At 42.5% G+C, this 24,043-nt stretch overlaps 1 protein-coding gene across 3 annotated transcripts in view; it reads right to left on the bottom strand.

Moving 5' to 3' along the window:
* Window positions 1–2,916: 2,916 nt before the first annotated feature.
* GALC (galactosylceramidase) overlaps window positions 2,917–24,043 on the bottom strand; it is a 42,633-nt gene continuing 21,506 nt past the window's right edge. For 2 of the 3 annotated variants that reach the window (XM_079988742.1, XM_079988740.1), the window contains exons 7-17: window positions 22,009–22,139; window positions 17,550–17,705; window positions 16,663–16,787; window positions 15,412–15,539; window positions 13,374–13,463; window positions 12,326–12,415; window positions 10,464–10,608; window positions 9,432–9,612; window positions 7,705–7,865; window positions 5,736–5,812; window positions 2,917–4,679 (exon numbers count right to left, since the gene is read on the bottom strand). In XM_079988742.1, the coding sequence (XP_079844868.1) occupies window positions 4,536–4,679; window positions 5,736–5,812; window positions 7,705–7,865; window positions 9,432–9,612; window positions 10,464–10,608; window positions 12,326–12,415; window positions 13,374–13,463; window positions 15,412–15,539; window positions 16,663–16,787; window positions 17,550–17,705; window positions 22,009–22,139 (1,428 nt within the window). In that variant the 3' untranslated portion in view covers window positions 2,917–4,535. The remainder of the gene's footprint in view (window positions 4,680–5,735; window positions 5,813–7,704; window positions 7,866–9,431; window positions 9,613–10,463; window positions 10,609–12,325; window positions 12,416–13,373; window positions 13,464–15,411; window positions 15,540–16,662; window positions 16,788–17,549; window positions 17,706–22,008; window positions 22,140–24,043) is intronic. The other variant, XM_079988741.1, reaches the window with a different exon arrangement.

Genomic DNA, 24,043 nt, shown 5'->3' with positions numbered 1-24,043 from the left:
ACCCCTCCACCCCCGCTCATATACCCCTTCAAGGTTTTCGTTCTCTCCCCCTCTCTCTTCTCCGTCTCTCCTCCTGTGATGTGCTTGTGTGTGTTAAAGAGCAAGGTAGCAGCTGTCTTATAACAGAGCAGAATTTAGCCAGCTCCAAAAGCAGAACTAAGGAAACTTCCCATTTTGCATTTGAATATTTTCTTTATTTTACTCTCTCTCCCGACCCAAAAAGCATAATACAGCTGTGGAACTGTTGGGTGTGTTCTGCATTTCTTTAGTCATTTATTATTATTTATTTCTATCCATTGTTGCAGGGAGGGGGGAGGGCTAATCCCCACTCATGCTGCCTTAAAGCCATTGCTTCAAGTTACTGAAAACTTAACACACGATCAAGGTGTTGTTGTTTTTCCACATTCACAATTTAACTTGAGCTTGCCTTTTCTATTCTCCTGATATACTTAACAGTGAACAATGCATTGCCGTCTACCAGCATAATGCAGAATAGCTACATCGTTACAGTTCTCTGTGTACATCTGTTCCGAATAGACGTTAAGCAACTTTTCCTGGGATTTATCATTTTCACTTCCTTCCTCCATTCCGGCAAACCCAAACATTGTAATACAACCTTGCTCCATATTTCACCAAGCAATACTGAAATATGCTCCCAGTATTGCAGAACCATCTGGGCTGTTGGGATTGCAACGGCTAATTACAAATCTTTGGGATATTTAACATTTTGGCAGCCTGTTTCCTTCCCAAGGGCACTCGATGTTGGACTGAGCACTTATGAAAGGTGAGGCTGTAGGCTCTAAGAATGACTACATCTGCACATCTCGTCCTTCTTCCAAGATACTCAGGGTGTGTCATCCGTAGGGATAAAGTCCAGTTTATCTTGAGAACCCTGTAAAGTAGGTTAGATTAACTGAATGACCCAAGGTCACCCAGTGAGCTTCATGGGCAAACAGGAATTTCAATTAAAGCTGGGCTGCTCTCCCGCTCCCTGTGAAATCAGGAATAGATTTTCTGCTGCTTTCTTGTGAGGGTTGTGGGAAGATAAAAAGTTCCAAGTTTGTTGGGGGAAGGAGACATCTCATACTTCACTTTTGTGTTGTGGTGGCTGAGGGTTTTGTATTCCCCATCAAAAGCGTGCCACATCCCATTGCCCCCGAGGCAACCAGGAAGCATTGCAAGGTGCTCTGTTTCCTGCCAACCACATGGTTCTGAGTGGCGCACGGCTTTAAATAAAAAAGAGAAAGAAATCAGGGGGATTTATTTTCCTCTTGCAAGTGGTCGAAAAAGAGCTGGCTGGATTTGTTAGCCCAGTTCTAATTTGAACAGAAGCCACCCAAACCAATTCCATAATTCTCTAATGGTCCAGCGAATCAATCAGGGCTCACTCTTGATGTTGTATTTACCACAAGTGATATGAAAGATGGAAGGAAGATAGGGGGTGCAAGGCACTTCCTTACCATGGCTGGATTATTACCTTATGAAGACTGGACTAGCAGTGCCCTGGAAAAGGCTGCATTCCCCCTACAGAGGCAAGTGCAGAGTTTGGGTGTGTTTCTTGATCCAGCTCTGTCGCTGGAAGCCCAGGAAGCCTCAGTGACCAGAAGCACCTTCTACCTGCTGCAAATGGTGCAACGGCTACAGCCATTCCTAGACCAAGAGAGCCTGACCGCAGTTCAGGCACTGGCGACTTTAAGACTAGATAACTGCAACACATGGTATGTGGGGCTTTCCCTGCACAGGATCTAGAAAACGTGGTTAGTGCTGAGTGCTGCTGCACTGTTGGTGACAGCAGTGAGACCTTGTTAGCATGCAACACCTTTGCTCAGAGTTTCCACTGGTTGTCCATTTGCCAAGTTCAAGGTTATATTAGCATATAAAGCCCTTAACAGCCTAAGACTCATTGGCATGCGGGATCGCCTTAAACCACATATACCCTGCCAACCACCTGAGTCTCCAGAACTGGCAGTGCTACAGGTTCCTCATAAATCAATCTTTTAGTGTGGCAGCACCTACGGTTTGCAACTCTCTGTGTATTGATATCAGGCAAGCACTTTCACTGTACTCTTTATTTGGTACCTGCTTAAAGCATTTTTGTTTAGGCAAGCTTACCTAGACATGGAGAAGTTACATGTGTTTTATCTCTTTTTAGCTCCTCTTTATTTCAATCATATTTTGAATGCTTCTATGTACTCGATTTAAGTGTTTGTAGGTAATTGTAATGTTTCATTTTGTATTTTTGTAAACCACTCATAGTTTCTCTTATAATCAAGTGGTACATAAATTTTGTTCCATAAAAATGCTATCTGCTACACGGATTTACCTACACCTACACTGAACAAATGCAAGATGAAAAACAGGTGATACGGACTTCCCACTTTTATTCTGTGCAGCTGCTGAATGTTATTTTAAATTAAGACATTTTTCTAATGTACCTCTTGTATTTTGATTTCTGTTTGTAATATCCTACTATGTTTGTTGTTATCTTGATTTTTGTTTGCACATTTTTTGTATATGTGTGTGTGTAAACTGCTTAGGAGATTTTGCCAAAATGTTAATCAGTGTATGCTTTATCCAAATAATGCAGTTTCTAAGGCTAGACCTGAAGACCCAGTAGATTTGGGTGGTGCTCCCTCTTGTGGACAAGAATCTGGATATTCTTCAAAGTGTTCCTATATTTCCAACTGATTTTGTTTTTATTTTAATTGTGCTGCCAATATATGATTTGTGCTCAGTCATTGTAAAATGCAGACCACACATGTGGTGAAACCCTTCAGCGTATATTCCTAATTAGTGAAGGAGGCTGTGAAAATACAAGCCTCTTTGGGTTTGAGATCAGACTCTACAAAAGAGGAAAGCTTACCTCTGAACCTTCAGAAAAAGCGACAATTTTTAAAGCAGTACCATAGACATATAAAGGTTTTAAAGCAGCATTTATTTTTCCAGTATGAAACATTAGGCTTTGTGGTAGTCAGCCACCATATGCCAGCTTTTCGCTGTAACATCAAGGCAATTGTTAAGAATCATGAGAAGTACAAGCATTCAGCAAACATTAACCTGTTGAGAACATTCACAACCCAGCAACTTTAAAGTCTACCGTTTAATAAATTAACAAGAAACAAATATTGTGATTATGCTACATTTAGTACACAATGCAAAAATAGAAATTATCTGCCCTAGCACAAAAAGGGGGAGAAATCTTTGGAATAAATGCAGTCAATCAGTCATGACCTTATATCTTCATTGCTTATGGTCAAAGTCCATCAAGAAGGAAAAGCTATAATGAACATCTTTATCTGCACTTTTGAATTTGGTCTGAATTGAGTTCCGGCTGACAAAAAACCCTGTCTCTGTCTCCACAATCACCTTCCTTACTTTGCACCCATGTCTAGCTGGTGAACCTCATAGCTCTACTATATCCTGCAAGCCTGAAATTTGCCACCATAGATTAGCAGTCAGTACAAGCATTACATGTCTCAAGGACAGTTCACAGTGATTTCTCTGGTCACCAGTAAAGTTGCAACTGGACTCATGCAAAGGTATTGTTTGTACGAGCTATTTTCTCCTTGCAGGACACATATTTAACTTGACCCATATGGAGGTTGCGATTCCCACAAATGGTGCATGGCTAAAAGCTTGGCAGCTTCAAGTGCTCTCAAACTGACTTGTGCAAATTGGCTCTTAGGATCGTGAGAGTGGGGATAAACATTCTCCCTTGATTTTTTCATCCATATTACTTTTACAGATTCTTTCCCCCTTCCATTTACCAAAAGAGGCAGACAAGCTTAGAAGAGAAGCTCAAAGAGGTGAGGCAAGTTGTGGGGTTATCAAACCTTCGAACAGTGACAGGCACCATCAACATATTTGCTACACTGCCATTAGCAGAGGTAGTTTAAATCAAGGCACTTCATAAGGAAACCAGCTAGCAGCTGGCTTTTCATTAAAAACAGATATATGAATTAAGACTTTAGAAGAGGAGGAGTGAAACCTTTCATTTCCTGGAAAGAGGGATTTAAATCTATTGAGTCCCTTATTCTATCACCTCTGATAAAGAGGCAAAAGGATCTTTCAGTTCACAGCACTTCATAACAGCCACATACACCAGGCACTTCTGAAAAGAAATGGACTTCATAGCTTTTGAAACAGTTGAAAACAGCAGTTTTCTGAGGTCTCTGTTGCACATTTCTTAAAATGAGGCTAAACAGTCACAATTCCCACCAATGAAACGCCAAGGACTCTGCTCCAGTTCCATTTATACTTTGTAAAAGAAAAGGGGGCGAGGGGACAGAGGGAGACTTTCTGAAACTAATTCTTTCTGCCAAGAGAGAAAACTGAATTCTGAGAAAACCCTAATTAGGATGACACAAACGCATTTCAACTTTAGAAGAAAGCTGAATTCGTTCCCCAAAGCTGCAGAGGAAACGAAACAAAAATTTCGTACCAATGTCAATTACAAAATGACAACGGCAAAGGGGTTGAAACTGGCTCAAGTTAAAAGGAGTCAAGAATTGGCTTGTTGAAGTATGACGGGCGTCTCAGTTGGCCTGAACATGAAAGTTGTCGAATTGTGTAAATTCATAAGTGTGAGTCCCAATAGCTGCCCATCCATTTCCAGGATCTGTTATGGTGACGTTCGCCCAGAGAGGATTGCCATTTAACATGCCAGACGCATTGGTTCCCTGTCAAAAGTAAGGGGAGAACATTAATGTACAGGGTCTGATGTGGATTTCAGTAAACTGGTCAAGAACGAGGGCTGCAAAGCTACCTGGAAACTGCTTTGCAAGGTGAGTTGAAGTGAAAGACATCCAAGTGTGTTTCCCAATGCCCATTCAGTTTTAGTTAAGCTAAGGAATTTGCTCCCACAATCAGTAGTGAGCCAGTGTGGTGTAGTGGTTAAGAGCGGTAGTCTCGTAATCTGGTGAACAGGGTTCGCGTCTCCGCTCCTCCACATGCAGCTGCTGGGTGACCTTGGGCTAGTCACACTTCTTTGAAGTCTCTCAGCCCCACTCACCTCACAGAGTGTTTGTTGTGGGGGAGGAAGGGAAAGGAGAATGTTAGCCGCTTTGAGACTCCTTAAAGGGAGTGAAAGGCGGGATATCAAATCCAAACTCCTCTTCTTCTTCTAGTGATGGTCACCAACTTGGATGGCTTGAGAAAGAGGACCAGACAAATTCATGGAGGATATGGCTATCAATGGCTGCTACCCATGGTGGATATGTTCTGCCTTTCATTGTTTTTGCTGCAAGAGACTAGCGTGGCTGCACCTCTGGAAAATCCTATATACTGATAGCAAAGCAGGTTTTCCAAGTGTGGATCCTTATATAGCCAAAACACCATCATCTACATACAAGATGAGAGATGCTCCAGGGTACACTAAGGTTTCTGCAGAGGGAGCAGGGGTGGAGCAAAACAGTCCAGGGAGGACAAAGCCTGCTTAGTGCCTATGGAATGGAATACCCTGAAAAGAGGTTTGGCTGGCTGAAACTCTGAACTAAAACACTCCACACTGCAGCATTTTCATTGTAGGTTCCACCTGTTATGACGGACAAGTGGTATTAGCAGGTCATCAATATCTATCAGGGTTAATACTTCTCATAGCAAATTAAATTATAGCTATTTTAGGCTTATAAGCTATTTTAGGCTTATAGCTATTTTAGAACTCTAAACAGTTTAAATGCCACCCCTTGCTATCAGTCAAAATGAATCTTATTTTATGCTCCAGGTTCGGTGCTTACCGTAAGAATCAGAGTGAGGGTATGCCATGCCTTGGCTCGCACACCAGACAGTCCTTTCATCAAGACCTCTTCCCCACCTGCATGAAGAAGAAGAAGAAGAAAAAGCTGCTTCAGAACATTTTCTTTATTTGGGACATGCCCTAAAATTATACATTACAGTGGTACCTCTAGTTACGAACTTAATTCATTCCAGAGGTCCGTTCTTAACCTGAAACTGTTCTTAACCTGAAGCACCACTTTCGCTAATGGGGCCTCTTGCTGCCGCTGCGCCGCCGGCACACGATTTCCGTTCTCATCCCAGGGCAAAGTTCTCAACTCGAGGTAACTCTTCCAGGTTAGCGGAGTTTGTAACCTAAAACATTTGTAACCTGAGGCGTTTGTAACTCAAAGTACAACTGCATTGGAACTCTATTGCAAATAAAATTGGAAGCATGACAGCAAATGATTTTCCTTTAGGCCCAGTGCTTATTCTGTCCTGTTATGTTAGATAGATACCTGAAGATTAAGTAATTATTGTTCATTACTCGAAACAGTAGCTCATTTGGATTGCTGTTAAATGGGAAGGAGGGGAGATTAATTTTCCTTCTTCCATCAGTGAATGGCTATCGACTACATGGGACAAACTGATGAATTGTCACCTTCGGGAGGTTGTGGGCTCCCCTTCCTTGGAGGTTTCCAATCAGAAATTAGATGGTTCTGTCATGGATGCTTTAGCTGAGATTCCTGCATTGCAGGAGGTTGGGATCCCTTCCAGCTCTAAAACTCTTAAGATTCCATGACTAATTTAGTAAGCAGTGGGAAAACAGAATTCATTGTTTTTAGCATATTGCCACAGTGTTTACAATCACAAGAACTCCTCGCCATTACACAAAAATGGCTCTTCTTTAGAGCAGCTACATTATTTGCCATTCCGAACACGCACACTATTTGAGAGCCTATGCACATGCCTTCAAGCTTTCAAACCTCTAGAGCCTAGATCTACGATTGTGGTGTTTGCTTGTTTGTTTTTAAAAAACCAACACCTTTGTACAAAGGCTTTGTAGGCCATGGACTCTAAAGTCATCCATTTGATCAAGCAAAAGGTGACTTGATATTTTACTCACAGCAGCGCACCCAACAGACTATCACAGCGTGGTGGCCTGAAATTTGCGCCTACACTGTGCCCTTTCCTCTGCCATGCATGAAGCATCAGCCATCAGTTGCTTCAGGTATCTTCTAAGGACATATTTTTGCCCAGGTGCTCCCTGACCCCTAAGGCTACACCTTATTTATTACTGAATTTCTGTTTTTAATCCACTTTTATAATACTATTCTACTGCTTTTTATTTTTGCATGTGTTTTTACTGTTTGAAGGTTGGTATTTTTGTATACTGTTGAGAGATTAAGCAGGTTTATAAATGTTTTAAAGTAATAATAATAATAATATTTGTTCAAAGATCAGCAATTTCACACCTGAGTTCTTAAGAAAAAATTGGGAGGCAGATGCTTTCCTGACCAGATTGGACCCTGTTCTTACCAAGTTCCTGGGGTTTTTTTGATAGTGTGTTATTATTATTTTTGTCTGTTTTGTATGCTACTTAGGGATTTTTTCAAAAAATATTAAACCACTTAGAAACACTTTCAATATTCTAAAGCAGCTAGCCCTCCTTCTACACTTGAGCATTTAACGCTGTGAATAAGAACCATTCAGAACAGTTTTTGGTTGAAAAAGTTTCGCTTTGATTGCTCTGTGCCTGTTATCATTATTATCTGATAAGCTAGCAAGGCACCTTGGTTTGAAATCAAAATCAAATGAGGGGTGGAGGAAGACACCCAACAGAAAACAGCAATTACAAGTAAGGGAACTGTTGCATAATGGATTTGCCGTGCAAGCCTCAAACCCTTAGAAATGCCATTCTGCATTACCTACTGCAGGATAAGCTGCAACTATTTAATTAAGCATGCAAAATCCATTTTAAAGGATACTCACCGAGATCACCTGTAACTCGGTATGTACCGTCAGGAAATACCCAGAAGAAAATGCCTTTAGCGGCTTTGATGTATATCCCACCTTTGTTCACTCTTCCCGCAATGAATGCACCTCCATAATTTGATTCTATGTAAATGTCGCAAGTTATCGTTAGGTTTACCCTGCAAAAAGACAAATGCAGTTCTCAGCGCTGGAAAAGTGTCAGTTTTGGCATTAGTCTTCCAACAACAAGAAAAATTCCAACCACTTCTAAGTGTAAACATATTTAAGGACATGTATGCACAAATCTCTGTCAGGGAAAAAGGCAGAGTATCAATAAATAAACATATTGTAATAATTATAATACAGTTGTTCCTGAACTTGTTTTGTATTTATACCCTGCAGCTGGTGGGAGAGGTGGAATCTGGATCAGTACTCTGGCACAACAGAGGTTGACTATTCCCCCTCCACACACACACATCATTTTCCAAGAGCTGCATAGATACAACTGCTTAAGGTGAACAGCAACCACACCCAAGGAGGCACTCAGTACAACTGTCCATTCCTCTGCTATCCCAGCTGTGCCATCCCTGCCAGAAGTGATATGCACCACTGTGTTTCTTTGCTAGCCTGGCATAACTCCATGGGAACAGGAGCAGCAAAACGACTGTGCAGGGCAAATAACAGAATCCCAGAGAGTGGAGGAAGAAGATAGGAAAGGAATAGAGGCACCTAGCCAACTGCTTTTTGTTTTTATATGTAAGCCACCCTCAAATGGAATTGTAGTCAGTGCTTTTCCCCCCGTGGAAAAATAGGTGCTGGTACTCACCACGAAACTGTTACAATAAGTGCCACACTTTTTACCAAGTGGGGGTGCCAGTACTGCATACCCCTGAGTACCCCCTGAAAAAAAGACCTGTTGTATCCAATTACATTGTTATGCGATCAAAATGATTTTCACTTGTAAAATTGAACCCCCACTTCCTCTCCTCCTCCTCACCTACTAAATCTATTCCAGAGGGTTAGGGAAACCCAAGAGCAATTTTTTTTTAGGGTGGGGGGCAAACGGGGAGGAAAGAGAACGGTAAGTTCTGTTGTGTGAGCGGTAGTTGTTCCAATCGTGCAGTGACGTCACTGAATACAACCCAGCATCTTTATTATAGAGCAAAAAACCAAATTGATAAGAAAAACTAAACTGCAGGGACTGCAGCACGTTTATAAGCACAGAGCTCCGATTTCCAAACACACAATCTAAGGCAGTTTTCTTTTTACGTTCGACCATGCATGCTCATACAATCACTTTCTGCAACACCTTGATTTCCATCAGCTTCTTTTCACGTAGTTATGCTAGGACAACAGCAGGTGGCAGCCTTGCATCACATTAAATACTGTACGTCGCCATGCAGCACCTGGTTTATGCGACCACAAAAACCCAGCAAAGAAACAGTTACAGATAGGTAGCCGTGTTGGTCTGCCATAGTCAAAACAAAATAAAAAAATTCCTTCCAGTAGCACCTTAAAGACCAACTAAGTTAGTTCTTGGTATGAGCTTTCGTGTGCATGCACACTTCTTCAGATACCAGCAAAGAAAGACATTTTGCAATTCATGGGTGAGGGATGCCCTTTTGCATTCACTGATGTTCAAATCTGCATACCGCAGCTAACAAAATCAGTGCAAATACTGGATTCCACTGCAACTTTGCACCAAGCTGGAAATTCAGCGGGTTGCGCTGCGTTTAATTACATACCATTTATAGTTGCCAATAATGCTGATGGGATTCTCTGATTCAATAACCCAGGTTATAGGCCTCTGCGTCACCACCTGTCGGAGGGTGAAGACATGCTCCCCAGGATCAGAAACGTTTACAAAGTACTCAAACACCCCAGTTTGATCGGCAAAGTTTGGGGCCTCACTGAAAGGCGGGTTGCCTGTTGGGAGAACAGAAAGCTCGTTATTTCACTCACCTGCACTACGAAAGAAGATGTGACAGCTTCTCTCAGCACCACTGGGACGCAGCAGGCAGAACCTGGCACAGAGCTGACATCCCCTCCAATTTGGTAACAAACTGAGTGTTTCATTAGGGTCATCCAAGTTGAAGAGGACACTTGAAAGCCTCTCAGGAATTGAAGACCATGGAGGATCCTCAATCCTATCCTGCAAGCAGTTCCGGCACTGGATGCAAATCTCAACACGGATGGCTGTTTTTGACCTTGCAGCTAGGGAAACTTCTACAACTTGGGAGCCACATCCTTTTTCTGGTCTACCTTCCAAGGACCACGTGGCAGCGGCATGCAGGGCCACACATGGAAACGTTACCTTTGCAAAGTAAGCTACCTTCTACACACACTCACACTTCCCCCTCCATCCTCAACCCTGTCAAGCAAGAGGCTTTATCAGACACATCACAGCCAGGCAGAAATGCTCAGGGTCCGAACAGAGCCAGGGAGGTGTGTGTCTGCGGAGAATCGAGAGGGCCAGACAGAGGAGCCAGGGCTGTGGGTAGCAATTGGCCCCCAGACCTGAGGTTCTAACACCTCTGCCTTTGGGGATCAGAAGTCTTTCCTGAAGCTGAAGCTCCTCAAAAAGAAACCTGAATGTCCACTGAGTATACAGTATGCTGGATACTCCCCAGGTCAAACATTTGTGTTAATGCAGGCTTCTAATCACATATGCTTGAGAATTAATACTATTGATAAGGATCTTGTGCTAGCCTGGGGCCACCAGATAATGTCCTATCCCACCTCCCAAACCCTAAAAATGACTTCCAAGTGTTACTTACAGATATTGAAATCATCCTTGTAATCGGAAGGAAATGGCTGGGATGCAGGAGGATCCGGGAAAGGCTTCTCAAAGCCTGCTGTCAAGGTTGTCAAAGTATAGACCTCATCCAGACCCAGATTTAGTGTAAACACGCCTTCGGAAACCTGCGTGGAGAAAGGATGCACAAGAAACTTTGGAAAAGCGACTTGAAATTTATAGCATGTTATTCTTTGAAAGAGAACTATTTGAAAATGATTCATAGATAGCATTTAACTCCAAGTAGGCTGGCCAAGATGGGACGCAGTGGGTTAAACGACAGAGCCTAGGACTTGCCGATCAGAAGGTCGGCGGTTTGCATCCCCGCGATGGTGTGAGCTCCCATTGCTTGGTCCCAGCTCCTGCCAACCTAGCAGTTCGAAAGCACGTCAAAGTGCATGTAGATAAATAGGTACCGCTCCGGCGGGAAGGTAAACGGCGTTTCCGTGCGCTGCTCTGGTTCACCAGAAGCGGCTTAGTTATGCTGGCCACATGACCCGGAAGCTGTACACCGGCTCCCTTGGCCAATAAAACAAGATGAGCGCCACAACCCCAGAGTTGGTCACGACTGGACCTAATGGTCAGGGCTCCCTTTACCTTTACCTAGGCTGGCCAAGATTTACAAGACAGAATCAGATAGGTACTGGAAGTGTAAAGAGGTGAAGGGAACATTCTTTCACATGTGGTGGACATGTAAAAAGGTAAAAGAATTTTGGGAAAATATTTACAATGAACTGAAAAAAATGTTTAAAATTACTCCCCCCCCCCCAAAAAAAAAAAACCAAAAAAAAAACAGAATCCTTTCTGCTGGGGATAACCCAGACTGAAATCCTCAGGTATCAGAAAAGGTTATTTATGTATGCAACAACTGCGGCCCATGTTTTGTTAGCTCCAAAATGGAAAGTGAGCAAGGTCCCATCTAAAGGGGATTGGCAACTTAAGTTGACAGAATATGCACAGCTTGCAGATTTGGCATACAGAATAAGAGAGCAAGAAGAACATACATTAAAAGAAGATTGGAAAATGTTTATTGAGTATATGGAAAATAACTGTGTACAGCTCAAAACGCTGGCAACATAATATTGATGGACGTAATAGTGGAAAACCGATTGGAATGGTTATTGTAAAATATGCAGGGATGTAAGATAGGCAAAATGAATCATGGAAAGAGAAGAAGGGAAGTCATTAGATGAAAATTTAATAAAAATGAGAGAGAGAGAGAGAGAGAGAGAGAGAGAGAGAGAGAGAGAGAGAGAGAGATGCACAAGTGGCTGACTAGAGGCAGGAAATACAGGTGAAATCTTTCATCTTGGGTACAAGCCTAGGACCGGCAAAATGGTCCTGCTTCAGATTATCACTACCAGGTTGACTAAGCTTTAGCCACAACCTCTGGATGTGACATTTTACTGCAACAATACAAGGCATTATAGGTAAGTATGGTGATGCATTACATTTCAGACCTGGGACAGTAGTGAGTTTATGCAGTAAACAGAATCAATATTTAGCATGTTGAGGACTCATCAGGCCTTTATTTATAGGCCTGGAGAAAAGATCACAAGCAACATGGATTTTTTTTTCTTCTTCTTGAAGACTGCAGTATTTTGCTATAAATTAATCAATTAAATTTATAAGATTTATATACCACTTGATGGCAATAAAACCTCAAAGCGGTTTACAAAACAACCATTTAAAACATTAAAAAAAAATTACAGTCATCGATAAAAGACATATCAACATTCTACATGTCTGGATAGGCAAGAATCAGTGCCAGTTCAGCAGATCATAGCAATCGAACTGACATTTATGGGGTAAGGTGATCACGTAAATAAATTAAGGCACACTTACATTTATGGGTCCAAGAGACTGGAACAATGTGGAGTTGGGAGAATTAAATTCAAGTTTAGAATACCACATGTGAAGAGATTTCAGCTTGCTCTGAGGAAGGGGGAGAAAACTTTCATGAGTCTTCTTATAAAACCCTGTAGGTTTCTGAATGTGTTGTAAAGTGCAATATACAGAGGTGACACTGGATGGCAACAGTGAGCTATACCAAATTCAATGTATTTTTCAAAACATTTTTTTAAAAAGCATTTTCACAATGGATTTTATACGTGTGTAGATTCCAGCTTAATCAGGAATGGGGCAAATGTGGCCCTCCAGATTTTGTTGAACTACAAATCATTGGCCATGCTGGATTAGGCTTATGGAAGCTACAGTCAAAGAGGTTCCCAATGCCAGAGCAAAGTAGAAGTCTTCCTCCTGGCAGATGTAAGGCCCGCATAAAGATCATGGGCTGGTGTCAATAACCAAATATCATGGATCTAGAATACCTAGCTGCCTACTGTTTCAATATTAATTCATTCATATACAACTGCTGTGTGGGCAACTCAATAAGAATGTATAAATTGTAAGTCTGTGGCGGCAAAGTCCACCCTTTTTAAAACCACTTTTTATTAAACATCTCAGAGCAATTTAACAATAAAATATATACAAACAACATCATATATTAAAAACAATTTCAAATCTGGTACGAGTCAAATCTCTGCTGAAAAAGAAAGGTCTTCAGCTGCTGCCAAAAAGACAATAGACACAGCAGCTGTCTGACATTCAGTGGAAGGGTAGGTGCCATAACACACACAAAAAAAATGCATCATACAGAACAGACCTACTAATGAGTGATCCAAAGTTGTGATCGGCTGAGTATAAAACAAGTAGAATTATTAATATATGGTGTCTAGCTACACAGACACTTCAAAATAGCAAATACGTATCTCACACACTATTATTCCAAGATTCTGCTTTCTTCATATGTCCTACTGCACGTATATTGCACACATTAGTGGCAGAACACAGAAGTGAGAGGCAGCAAATTAAGTGTATGACATTTACTTACAAAGGATCCTTTGAGATGGAAAGTTGCTTTCTGTGGTGACACAAAGTAGGGAAATAGTGGTGGCCTGATGCACTTGGAGTGGTCGTGAGTCTGAAAATGAACAGCAAGGAACTCACATCAACCACCATCTCAACTCAAGACAATATATTATCTGAAACTAATACTCAAAAGAATCACAGTCATACCTTGGGTTAAAGTTGCTTCAGGTTGAGCGTTTTCAGGTTACGCTCCGCGGCGACCCAGAAGTAACAGAATGCGTTCCTTCTGGGTTTCGCCACTCGCGCATACGCTCAAAATGACGTCACGCGCATGTGCAGAAGCAGCAAATTGCGTACCGCGCACACGCGGGTTGCATTCTGCTCTGGATGCGAACGGAACTCCGGAACGGATCCTGTTCGCATCCAGAGGTACCACTGTATTAACAATACAACTAGAACTCCATGTGTTGCTTAGGAGCTATGTGCTGACTCTGGCTGAATTCCAGGTCCTGAACGGGGCCAATTTGGGTTTACCCAAAATTGAGCCAAAATGGGTTAAGGCAACCCTGGATCACTTTGGGGCTGTTAAGAGGGGAGCAATAGGGAGGTCAAAAGGGGACAGTCAGTTGCCTGCATGTGTCTTCTTCCCCCACCCCATCCCACATTCCAACCCCAAGCTTAATTAAGATTTTAGGTAAAGGTAAAGGTACCCCTGCCCGTACGGGCCAGTCTTGACAGACTCTGGGGTTGTGCGCCCATCTCACTTAAGAGGCCAGGGGCCAGCGCTGTCCAGAGACACTTCCGGGTCACGTGGCCAGCGTGACATCGCTGCTCTGGCGAGCCAGAGCCGCACACGGAAACGCCGTTTACCTTCCCGCTGGTAAGCGGTCCCTATTTATCTACTTGCACCCGGAGGTGCTTTCGAACTGCTAGGTTGGCAGGCACTGGGACCGAGCAGCGGGAGCACACCCCGCCACAGGGATTCGAACCGCCGACCTTTCGATCGGCAAGCCCTAGGCGCTGAGGCTTTAACCCACAGCGCCACCTGCGTCCCTTGGAGTCCTTGCACAGTCTTTAATTGGGGTTTAAAATTAAGATTTTAAACCCCAATTAAAGACTGTGCAAGGACTCCAATTCAGTCCAGGACCTGAATCCACATCAAATCAACCCTGGATCAGAACAGGACTGCTCTGAAGGACCAGACTGGGAACTGTGCACAGTTTGTTGCCCACAGCAACAAAGTGCTAAGTTGTGTTTCTTTCTTTTTTTTGGAGTGGGGGGGGTGATCCTAGGAATTAGGCTAACATTCATCGATGCCATAAGTCAGTCGGGAAACTCCTTGCATGCAACTTCCATTGAGAAGTCTCAAACCTTGGCACAAACATGACCTAACTTTGCATTGCTAGCAACTGAAGCAGGTCATAGATCACACTGAACAAACTCCATTCAAGATCATGCAATAACAAGCCAGCAGCAGCTGCAGAAGAATAAACTTTTGTAAGCACCTTGTTTTGTGGTCCTCACATTCCTTGTTAAGTGCCATGAACCTCAATAGTGCTATGACTGTCATACTTTGAATGACTGTGTCACCAGTGTTCAAAGCACTTCAGGTATGTCATTCCAGGAACCCTTACAACAGGGATGGGAGAAAGAAGTAGGCCCTCCCAGTGCGGTTGAACCACAACTCCCATCAGCACCCCCACCATCATGGATGATGGCCAGGGATGATGGGAGTTGTGGTTCAACAACATCTGGAGGGCTGCAGGTTCACCAATTTTACCTTGCCTTTCCACAATTCTACACAATAGGTCACTACAAACGGCTCCTGTAATGCAGGCGTGGGGGCAGAGATTATGAGACAGAAGGTTATCTAAGGCCAGCTTCTGAATTCATAGAGGAGGTGAGATTTATAGATGGCCCTTCGCAATCACAGTTCCATCTAACGGACCATGGCAGACCAGCATACAGCACAGGTACCTTTAAAACACCACTGTTTTAAATAGCTGGAATACAGTTCTGAGCTAGGTAGACATTGGCAGAGTGCGTTAAGAGAGCATTACCATGGTTTCAATGATGATCGTGAGATTGCCTTGCCTATCAGTCAGAGCCACGTAGCTGCCACCTTTTTCCAGATGCCCATCGGCTTGCAGGTAGTACCAGCCTGGTTGTGTGAAATGGGTAGTGTGTGCTGTGTCAAAACAGAAAAAGGAGAGAAGTTGTTGTTTTTTTCTTTCTACTGATAACTTTACTACAGTTTTATCTTTTTTGTAAACTGCATTGAGGGTTTTTGCTTTTACAGAACTGACATCAGCGGGAAAAAAAGAAAATGAAAAAAGTAGACAGTCCCCCGCCCCCTCAAAACATCCCCCAATTCCAAAACTAAGATAAAAATCAGGAGGGTCAGAGGCCCAAGGAAGGTGCCATAGATGTATCTGAGGGCACTGTGGTGCTCATGGACACCATGTTGGGGACTCCAGCTCTACACACACAGGTTGATGCAGAGAGGTGGGGACTGGCCCTAACATTAAGCAGAGTGATGCAGCCATCTCTGGCAGCCAATTTGGGGTGACATGAAATCATTGCAGGAAATATTTGTGTATTTATTGTTGATTTTTTTTACAAGACAGGAGAGGAACTTGCAGTATTTTCTGCCCCAGATACCAAAATAACTTTGTTGGCCTTGGGTACTATGTACTTTAGGCATAGAAAATGCATCATTTGCTGCTGCACCACAGAAAGCAAAATGTCTAGAGCTGGCCCTATGTACATATATATACATACACAAACACACAGAAAGAGAATTTGCTTAGTTCTGCCCCCCTGGGGGAAACATGGAATCTTACTAAAATTTGCAATCCTAACTCCACTTACCTGGGAGTAAACCTTGTTAAATTAAATAGGGCTTCTGAGCCACAGTTAGGGCTACTCTGTAAATACATGTGCATGTATGTGTGTATAGCATGAATACGTGGCATTTTTTATCATGCTGATCGTGCCTTGAGCTGGCCCTTATTGCGCCCAAACAGGTTAATTTCAAAATACGCCACAACCTTCCCCTTCCAGCTCTTAGTTAACTTGCCAAGAACATCACTACTACAAAGGCTGTCCAATAAATTTGAAAAATTGCATCACAGAGCAGCAATTCAAAATACATTTGCGGTGTAATCCCATGCATATCTATGCAGAAGCTAGCCCTGCTGGGTTAAATAGTTTGTATGCCCAATGAAATGTGCTGTGGCCTTAATAACTTAGAAAAGCCACAATTGAAAAACATACATCTCATTTCAAAAAGCTCTGTCTAAAAAAAATACCTGTTATCCATATGGGGGGGTTCACAGTGTAATGCCCGCTCCATGGTTCCTGCGCTGTCATTAAACCACACCGGCCGAAAGGTAAATCTTCATAGTAACTAGCCACCAAATTCCAAGCAATAGTGCTGTGTGATATAGAGATAAAGAAGACAGGAATTAATAAAGAGAATCATGTAAAGAATTGGTCTAGCATGCTATGATTAGACCAATAAATATACTGGGAATATATTTGTCTATGAGAAAGGGCTGTAGCTCAACGTATGTCATCAGTATATTGCTGACAACGTACTCCAAAATTCCAGATTACTTGTTAAACAGCAAGGAGGATCAAATTGAACCCCCACAGTGAAGACTCTACAAGGCCGAACAGCACTCCCCAAGCATCACCCTCTGGAAATGACCATCCAAGCAGGACCCGACCAACTGCAAAGTGGGTGCCACCCACCCCCAACTCAGACAGCCGCTCCAGAAGGATACTATGGTTGATGGTACTGAAAGCCGCTGAGAGACCGAGGAGAATTAACAGGGACATATTTCCCCTCCGTCTTTCTCCCAACAAGAGGTCATCATGCAGATCATCATCAACAACTGGAGGTAACATGTGAAGAGGGAAATTAAGACTTATCTGGGCCACAATATCAAGTGTTTGAGCCTACTTCTTCTGTTGTGGATACAAGTGAACCAGACTGCCAAGAAATACAAGTTTCAAGTCCACAGGGATTTCATTAGCTGAACAATGCAAACCTGGCAACCAGCATTTCCAATTACTGGTAATTAGACAAGGTTTTATTCTACCTTGCTAGATAGATAGATAGATAGATAGATAGAGACAGACAGGCACACACAAACACACACACATCTATAATTCTTTGAAAGTCAAGACGTACGATGTCATTTTCCCATTCACAAAATTTTGGTTCAGGATTCGAGCCCAGCAACCTGCCCCCACTTCATCATTGAAAGTGCTATAGTCTTCTGAAGCCCAGAGTTTCTTCTTTGTGTTCAATGCACTAGGCACCGTTTTCGTTCCTGGGTAATGAGCCCTGGATATTGAAAAACAAAAAGCAAGGACAAAGTGCATTTTAACTCAAAGCAAGGACTCTAAATACACTTGATTGCAGTAAGTTTAAACTCTAGAAAACTGTAGTTTCTTTTCTTTCTTTCTTTTGCAGTAGTTCTTCTTATCAGTCCTTTCCTCCATGGAGGAGAGATTAGGATCCAAACACCTCTAGAATACATTTAACAAATCACTGATCACCCAGTGAAATTAGGTGTCTTTTTCCTGTGTGTTTGCATCTGCCATCTCTTAACCTGCTGCCTTGCAGACATTGTGAAATCCAGCTCCTATCTGTGCCATTTAGAATGCCCAACAGTCAGGGGTGATGAACTTAAAGCCTACGCAGATGACCTAGTACTGACACTACAGGAGCCAATCCCTAGTTCTAAAAGAGCACTGGAAATAATACAAGAATTTGGTCGGGTGGCAGGTTTTAAATTGAATAAATCTAAAACTATGGTTTTAGAGAAAAATTTGACAGCAGTAGAGAAGGAAAGGTTTCAGGAAGAAACAGGTTTAACATTGGTGAAAAAAGTGAAATACCTAGGGGTGAACTTGACTTCGAAGAATGTAAATTTATTTAAAGATAATTATGAGAAGTGTTGGTCAGAAGTGAAAAAAGATCTTGAAATTTGGACAAATTTGAAACTTTCCTTACTGGGTAGAATTGCTGTTATCAAAATGAATGTACTGCCAAGAATGTTGTTTTTGTTTCAGACGCTACAAATCATTGACAAAATGGACTGTTTTGAGAAGTGGCAAAAAGAAATTTCTAGATTTGTCTGGCAGGGCAAAAAGCCCAGAATAAAATACAAAATTCTTACTGACGCAAAGGAAAGAGGGGGGTTTGCCCTGCCGGACTTTAAGTTATATTATGAAGCAGCAGCTTTTTGCTGGTTGAAGGATTGGCTACTTCTTGAAAACACGGATATTTTAGATTTGGAAGGATATGATAACGTTTTTGGGTGGCATGCATACTTGTGGTACGGTAAGGCTAAAGTGTACAAGACATTTAAAAACCATATTGTCAGGAAAGCATTGTTTAATGTCTGGATGAAATACAAAGATTTATTGGAAAATAAAACCCCTAGGTGGCTCTCACCTATGGAAGCAAAGGCCTGCAAAAAGCTTAATATGGAATCTAACTGGCCAAAATATTGGGAAATTCTGGAGCAGGAGGGAGATAAAGTGAAATTGCAAAGCTATGAGAAACTTAAGGATAAGGTGCGAGATTGGTTACATTATTTTCAAATAAGAGAGGCCTATCACTTGGACAGGAAAATTGGTTTCCAGCTGGAAAAATCAAAGCTGGAAACAGAATTGTTAGAACCCAATGCTAAGATATTGTCGAGAATGTATAACCTGCTGTTGAAGTGGAATACTGAGGATGAAACGGTAAAATCTGCTATGATAAAATGGGCACAAGACGTTGGTCATAACATTATGTTTGTTGACTGGGAACAGTTGTGGACCACCGGTATGAAATTCACGGCATGTAATGCCTTAAGAGAGAATATTATGAAAATGATATATAGGTGGTACATGACCCCAGTCAAACTTGCAAAAATTTACCATCTGCCCGATAATAAATGTTGGAAATGCAAAGAAACTGAAGGGACATTCTTTCACCTTTGGTGGAAGTGCCCAAGGATTAAGGCTTTCTGGGAGATGATATATAATGAACTGAAAAAGGTATTTAAGTATACCTACTTGAAGAAACCAGAGGCCTTTCTTCTGGGCATGGTCGGCCAATTGGTGCTAAAGAAGGACAGAACTTTCTTTATGTACGCTACAGCAGCAGCAAGAATACTCATCGCAAAGTATTGGAAGACACAAGATCTACCCACTCTGGAAGAATGGCAGATGCAAGTAACAGACTATATGGAACTGGCTGAAATGACCGGCAGAATTCGAGATCAAGGAGAAGAGCAGGTGGAAGAGGACTGGAAGAAGTTTAAAGTCTATTTACAAAAATACTGTAAAATCTTTGAATGTTGAGGACATTGAAAAGGAAAAGGGGTTCTAGTGACTGAGTTAAATAAGAGCACAAAGGGAGGGATCAAGAATCAAAATGAACAAAGATTGAGCTTGCTGAACTAATTATTACATAGAATACAAGATCGGGAGGCGGGTGGAAGTAAGGAAAATAAGGTTTTGAAGGTTATAATTGGAAAGTGAGTTTATTTTTATGTTAAAATCTCCTTTTTTCTCTTCTTTTTTTGTCTATGTTTTCTTTTTCCTTTGTAATGTTTGTGAAAATTTTTCTTTTTGTAATGTTTGTGAAAATTTGCTTTTTTGTTCTTTTTTGTGGAAAATGCAATAAAAAAAATTATTAAAAAAAAAAAAAACAACAGTCAGGGGTGATGGAAACTGCAGTCCATGATGTCTGTAAGGCACAGGGTTGGTGAAGGCCAGGCTGCATCATCCATTTGGATGCAATACACAGTTAAGTCCATGACCCGGAAGAACAAAATACTTGAACCTGAAAGTGTCAGGGATTTATTAATTTCTGCCAAAGACTGCCATTTAACTATTCTGAGTACTGAATTTTAAACTGCTGTAATCAGCTCTAGGACCTGCTGGTGAAGGGTGGCTAATAGACTGAATAATAATAATTTACATCTCAAAACTTGGAAGGGAAAAAAATAAATACTTAGCATCTACATAGCACTCTGGACACTCAAAAAAGCTTTGTATACAGTGGTGCCTCGCAAGACGAAATTAATCCGTTCCGCGAGTCTCTTCGTCTAGCGGTTTTTTCGTTTTGCGAAGCACCCCTATTAGCGGCTTAGCGGCTTAGCGGCTATTAGCGGCTTAGCGGATTAGCGCTATTAGCGGCTTAGCGGCTATTAGCGGCTTAGCGGCTTAGAAAAAGGGGGGGGGAAGGGAAAAAACTCCAAGACTTGCAAGACGTTTTCGTCTTGCGAAGCAAGCCCATAGGGAAATTCGTCTTGCAAAGCACCTCAAAAGACGGAAAACCCTTTCGTCTAGTGAGTTTTTCGTCTTGCGAGGCATTCGTCTTGCGGGGCACCACTGTACTTTCTCATCCATCTTTGCAAAAACCCTGCAAAATAAGTCATTATCACTGTCTCCATTCTCTCTCTCTCAGCCTCTGGTGGGCTCACAGCAGAGGCAGAATTTAAACTGCATAGGTTTACTAACTCTCAGCCGCCATTCTTGACCCAAAGTCAAAGACCTTAAGGACTATAGTGCCACATAGCAGGGATTGGGGTTCTTGTTTCTCAAAACAGGAACCCTGCCTCACTCTGGGCATGCCAAGTTGATTTTGAAACTTGGAAGTACTGAAACATGCAGCTACCCCTAAGAACTTTCTATCTTCTGAAATCTTGAACTAGAGTTATCTTATCGTTTTAACCTAAATCACACCAATTTACCTCCCACAACACACACAAACGATTCAGATCTTAAATGAATATAGTCCACCTCCACAATAACCAGTTTCAAAAAGATACACAAGGCAAATTTTACTCACTGAAGAGCTAATGTCACCACATGGATTGGTCAGGCTGATCAAATCAGATCTACATGGCAACCATTCACTCTACCAAAAGGGAACAACCAGAACTAAGGAGACCTACCGCTATGAATTACAGTCAATTGCATGAAAGTAGAGCCTGACAGGTCTCCCTACTGTCCAAAGAAAACAGCTTTGGGAGGATGTGATTTTGAGCAAAGACTTTCTTCACCAGAGTACCAAATGTATATCTAGACTTACAAGCATATTTGGAATCTTGGAAGGAGGGGGAACAGCTTGGGGAAGTGGGTGGCATGATTTGAAGAAATGAGGCACTTCTCTGATCAACTTCTCCTCTCCCCTTTTCCCAGAGCAAAGGAAAAAGGAGAGGGTTGTCATGTTCCAATTACATCAATGTGTGTGTATAGTTCAGTATCCCTGAAAGTATCCTATGGATGTCTAATCAGAGGTCAGTCCATCTTTGCAACAATGGGTCATCCTCCCAGATCCATGTGTATGGCAGGGGTAGCCAACATGCTGCCCTGCAGATGCTATTGGGACTACAGCTCCCATGAGCCACGACCACCGCCAAGTTGGCTGAGGCTGGTGGGAGTTGCATTCCAACATCTGATGGGCACAACGCATGCTCCCCTTGGTACAGGATTGCTGCTAAAGAGGCACGTGGCCAAAATTTTGTAACTGCTATGCTGATATTCCAGAAAGTTTTTCCAAAGTTGCTGTTTCCCATCATTTGCCAGAATTTTTCAGAAGGGATTATGGGTGGGAAAAAATCAGCTTTGAAGAGATGTCCTACCCAATGATATCGACTGCTTCACGTAGCTCAGAGTCAACCAGCATGAAAAAGGAAATTGGCTCCCAGAGGTTATCGCTGGCTATGATCCTCACCCGCTGCAGCTCTTGTTTATCCAAAGTGTATCTTAAAAGCTTGGAAAATAAAGAGATGAAAAGGTAGTATTCCCACACACAGCATTTTCCAAAAATCAAGGCTGCCGTGCTTCTTTTGGTGCACAGCAGGCATATTATGTGCTTCACTCTGGTGAAGGCTAGGTATTAAACAGGAATTGAAAGTCTGCTCTCAGATTTGATCTTGGGAAGCAAGAGAAAGGACCCTGCTCTCATTCACATCCATTGATAGACATAATCAACAAAGTCAACCGTCTCTCTGTGCAATAGCCCTGACACAGGATATGAGCAGCTTCTAAAGTGTAAGCTTGAATGTGTGTGCCAATGTTACTTTAAGCTGGGTTTTAAGAAGAATCAGCAAGCAGTGGGAGAAGGCACAAATTACAGCTTTATTATTCTGCGCCAAGATTTTATCACCTATACCTCACCTCACTGAGAGACATCTGCACAAATGGTAGAGTTTCAAAAACTGCAGACAAGAACTTCACCAAAGATGGATTGAATTGGTATAAACAGACTGTAAGATATCACTATTAAACAAAGCTTACGGGAGACCTTTATGTACAGCCCAGGTGACCAACATGGTAAAGGTAAAGGACCCCTGGATGGTTAAGTCCAGTCAAAGGTGACTATGAGGTGGCTATGGGGTATTCCCCTTCAGGCCAAGGGAGCCGGCGTTTGTTCACAGACAGCTTTCCGAGTCATGTGGTCAGCATGACTAAACCGCTTCTGGCGCAACGGAACAGTGATGGAAGCCAGAGTGCATGGAAACGCTGCTTACCTTCCCGCTGCAGCGGTACCTACTAGTAGCTGCAGCTACTAGTGTGCTTTTGAACTGCTAGGTTGGCAGAAGCTGTGACAGAGCAATGGGAGCTTACCCCATCGCGGGGATTTGAACCGCTGATCAGCAAGCCCAAGAGGCTCAGTGACTAACTACGACATCCCGTGAACACATGCAAGGAGAAACAAAGTGGCGATGTTATTCTGCTGCAGCAAAGACACTGATACCTCTTTCAAAAGATTTGCAGCTTAAAACAATAACACCACCTGCAATAGACCCATAAACCTCATTGAAACAAAAGGTCTTCAAAAGGGGGAGAAGTGGGGACATGAAAACAAGTTCCACCTCCAAAAGTTTAGAGCTGGGGTTATGCAAAGTATTGCTCTTCCTCTGCACCTCGCTGGTACTCTAACCAAGCAACTACCAATGGGTGCAGAGGCTGGGCAAGCCAGGACACCTCCATCTCTTCCTTCCAAATTGGGAAGAAACTTTATTTTTATTTCTTGCAAGCAAGTAAAGTTATGGAGTAGAGAAAAGATCAATAGGGATGTCTCCTGGACACACAGGGCCAATTCAACACCTACTGCACACACAAACGTTTATGCTAGAAGTGACTATCACAAGCAGAATTTCTACAATTCAAGTTGCCAACCTCCTGAACGAACTCTATGGAGCCCAACCAGAGCCCTCTATGCTTAAGCCAGTTACTGCAATGGCTTTGGGGACAAAAGCAAATTCTCTCCCGACTAAAGCCCAAACCCATTTTCAATTCTCATTCATTCACTCCATGGTGAACTTGCGGCAAGACACAGACTTGGCTGCCAAGGCAACATCACTGCGGTGGCAAACAGAGGACATTTCTATTTTCAAACACCACTAAAGTTCCACTAGGTTGTCTCTCTGAACAGCAACAGAAGAATCTGAAGGGAGGGGGAAAGGCTCAGTGGCTAGAGCACCCGATTTGCATGCAGATGGTCCCAGGATGAATCCTCAGCATCTCCAGGTAAGGCTAGGAGGGAAGATGCCTGAAACCAAGCAGAGCTGCTGTCAGTCAGCATAGACAACACTCAGCTAGATGGACCAATGGTCTGACTCATTATAAGGCAGCTTCCTACACTATGTAAATAACAGGGAAGTCAAGAGT

The sequence above is a fragment of the Podarcis cretensis genome, assembly GCF_951804945.1.
Source record: "Podarcis cretensis genome assembly, chromosome: 1".
Lineage (NCBI taxonomy): Eukaryota > Metazoa > Chordata > Lepidosauria > Squamata > Lacertidae > Podarcis > Podarcis cretensis.
The sequence above is the reverse complement of the archived record's forward strand: the minus strand, read 5'-3'. Positions and strand labels throughout refer to the sequence as shown.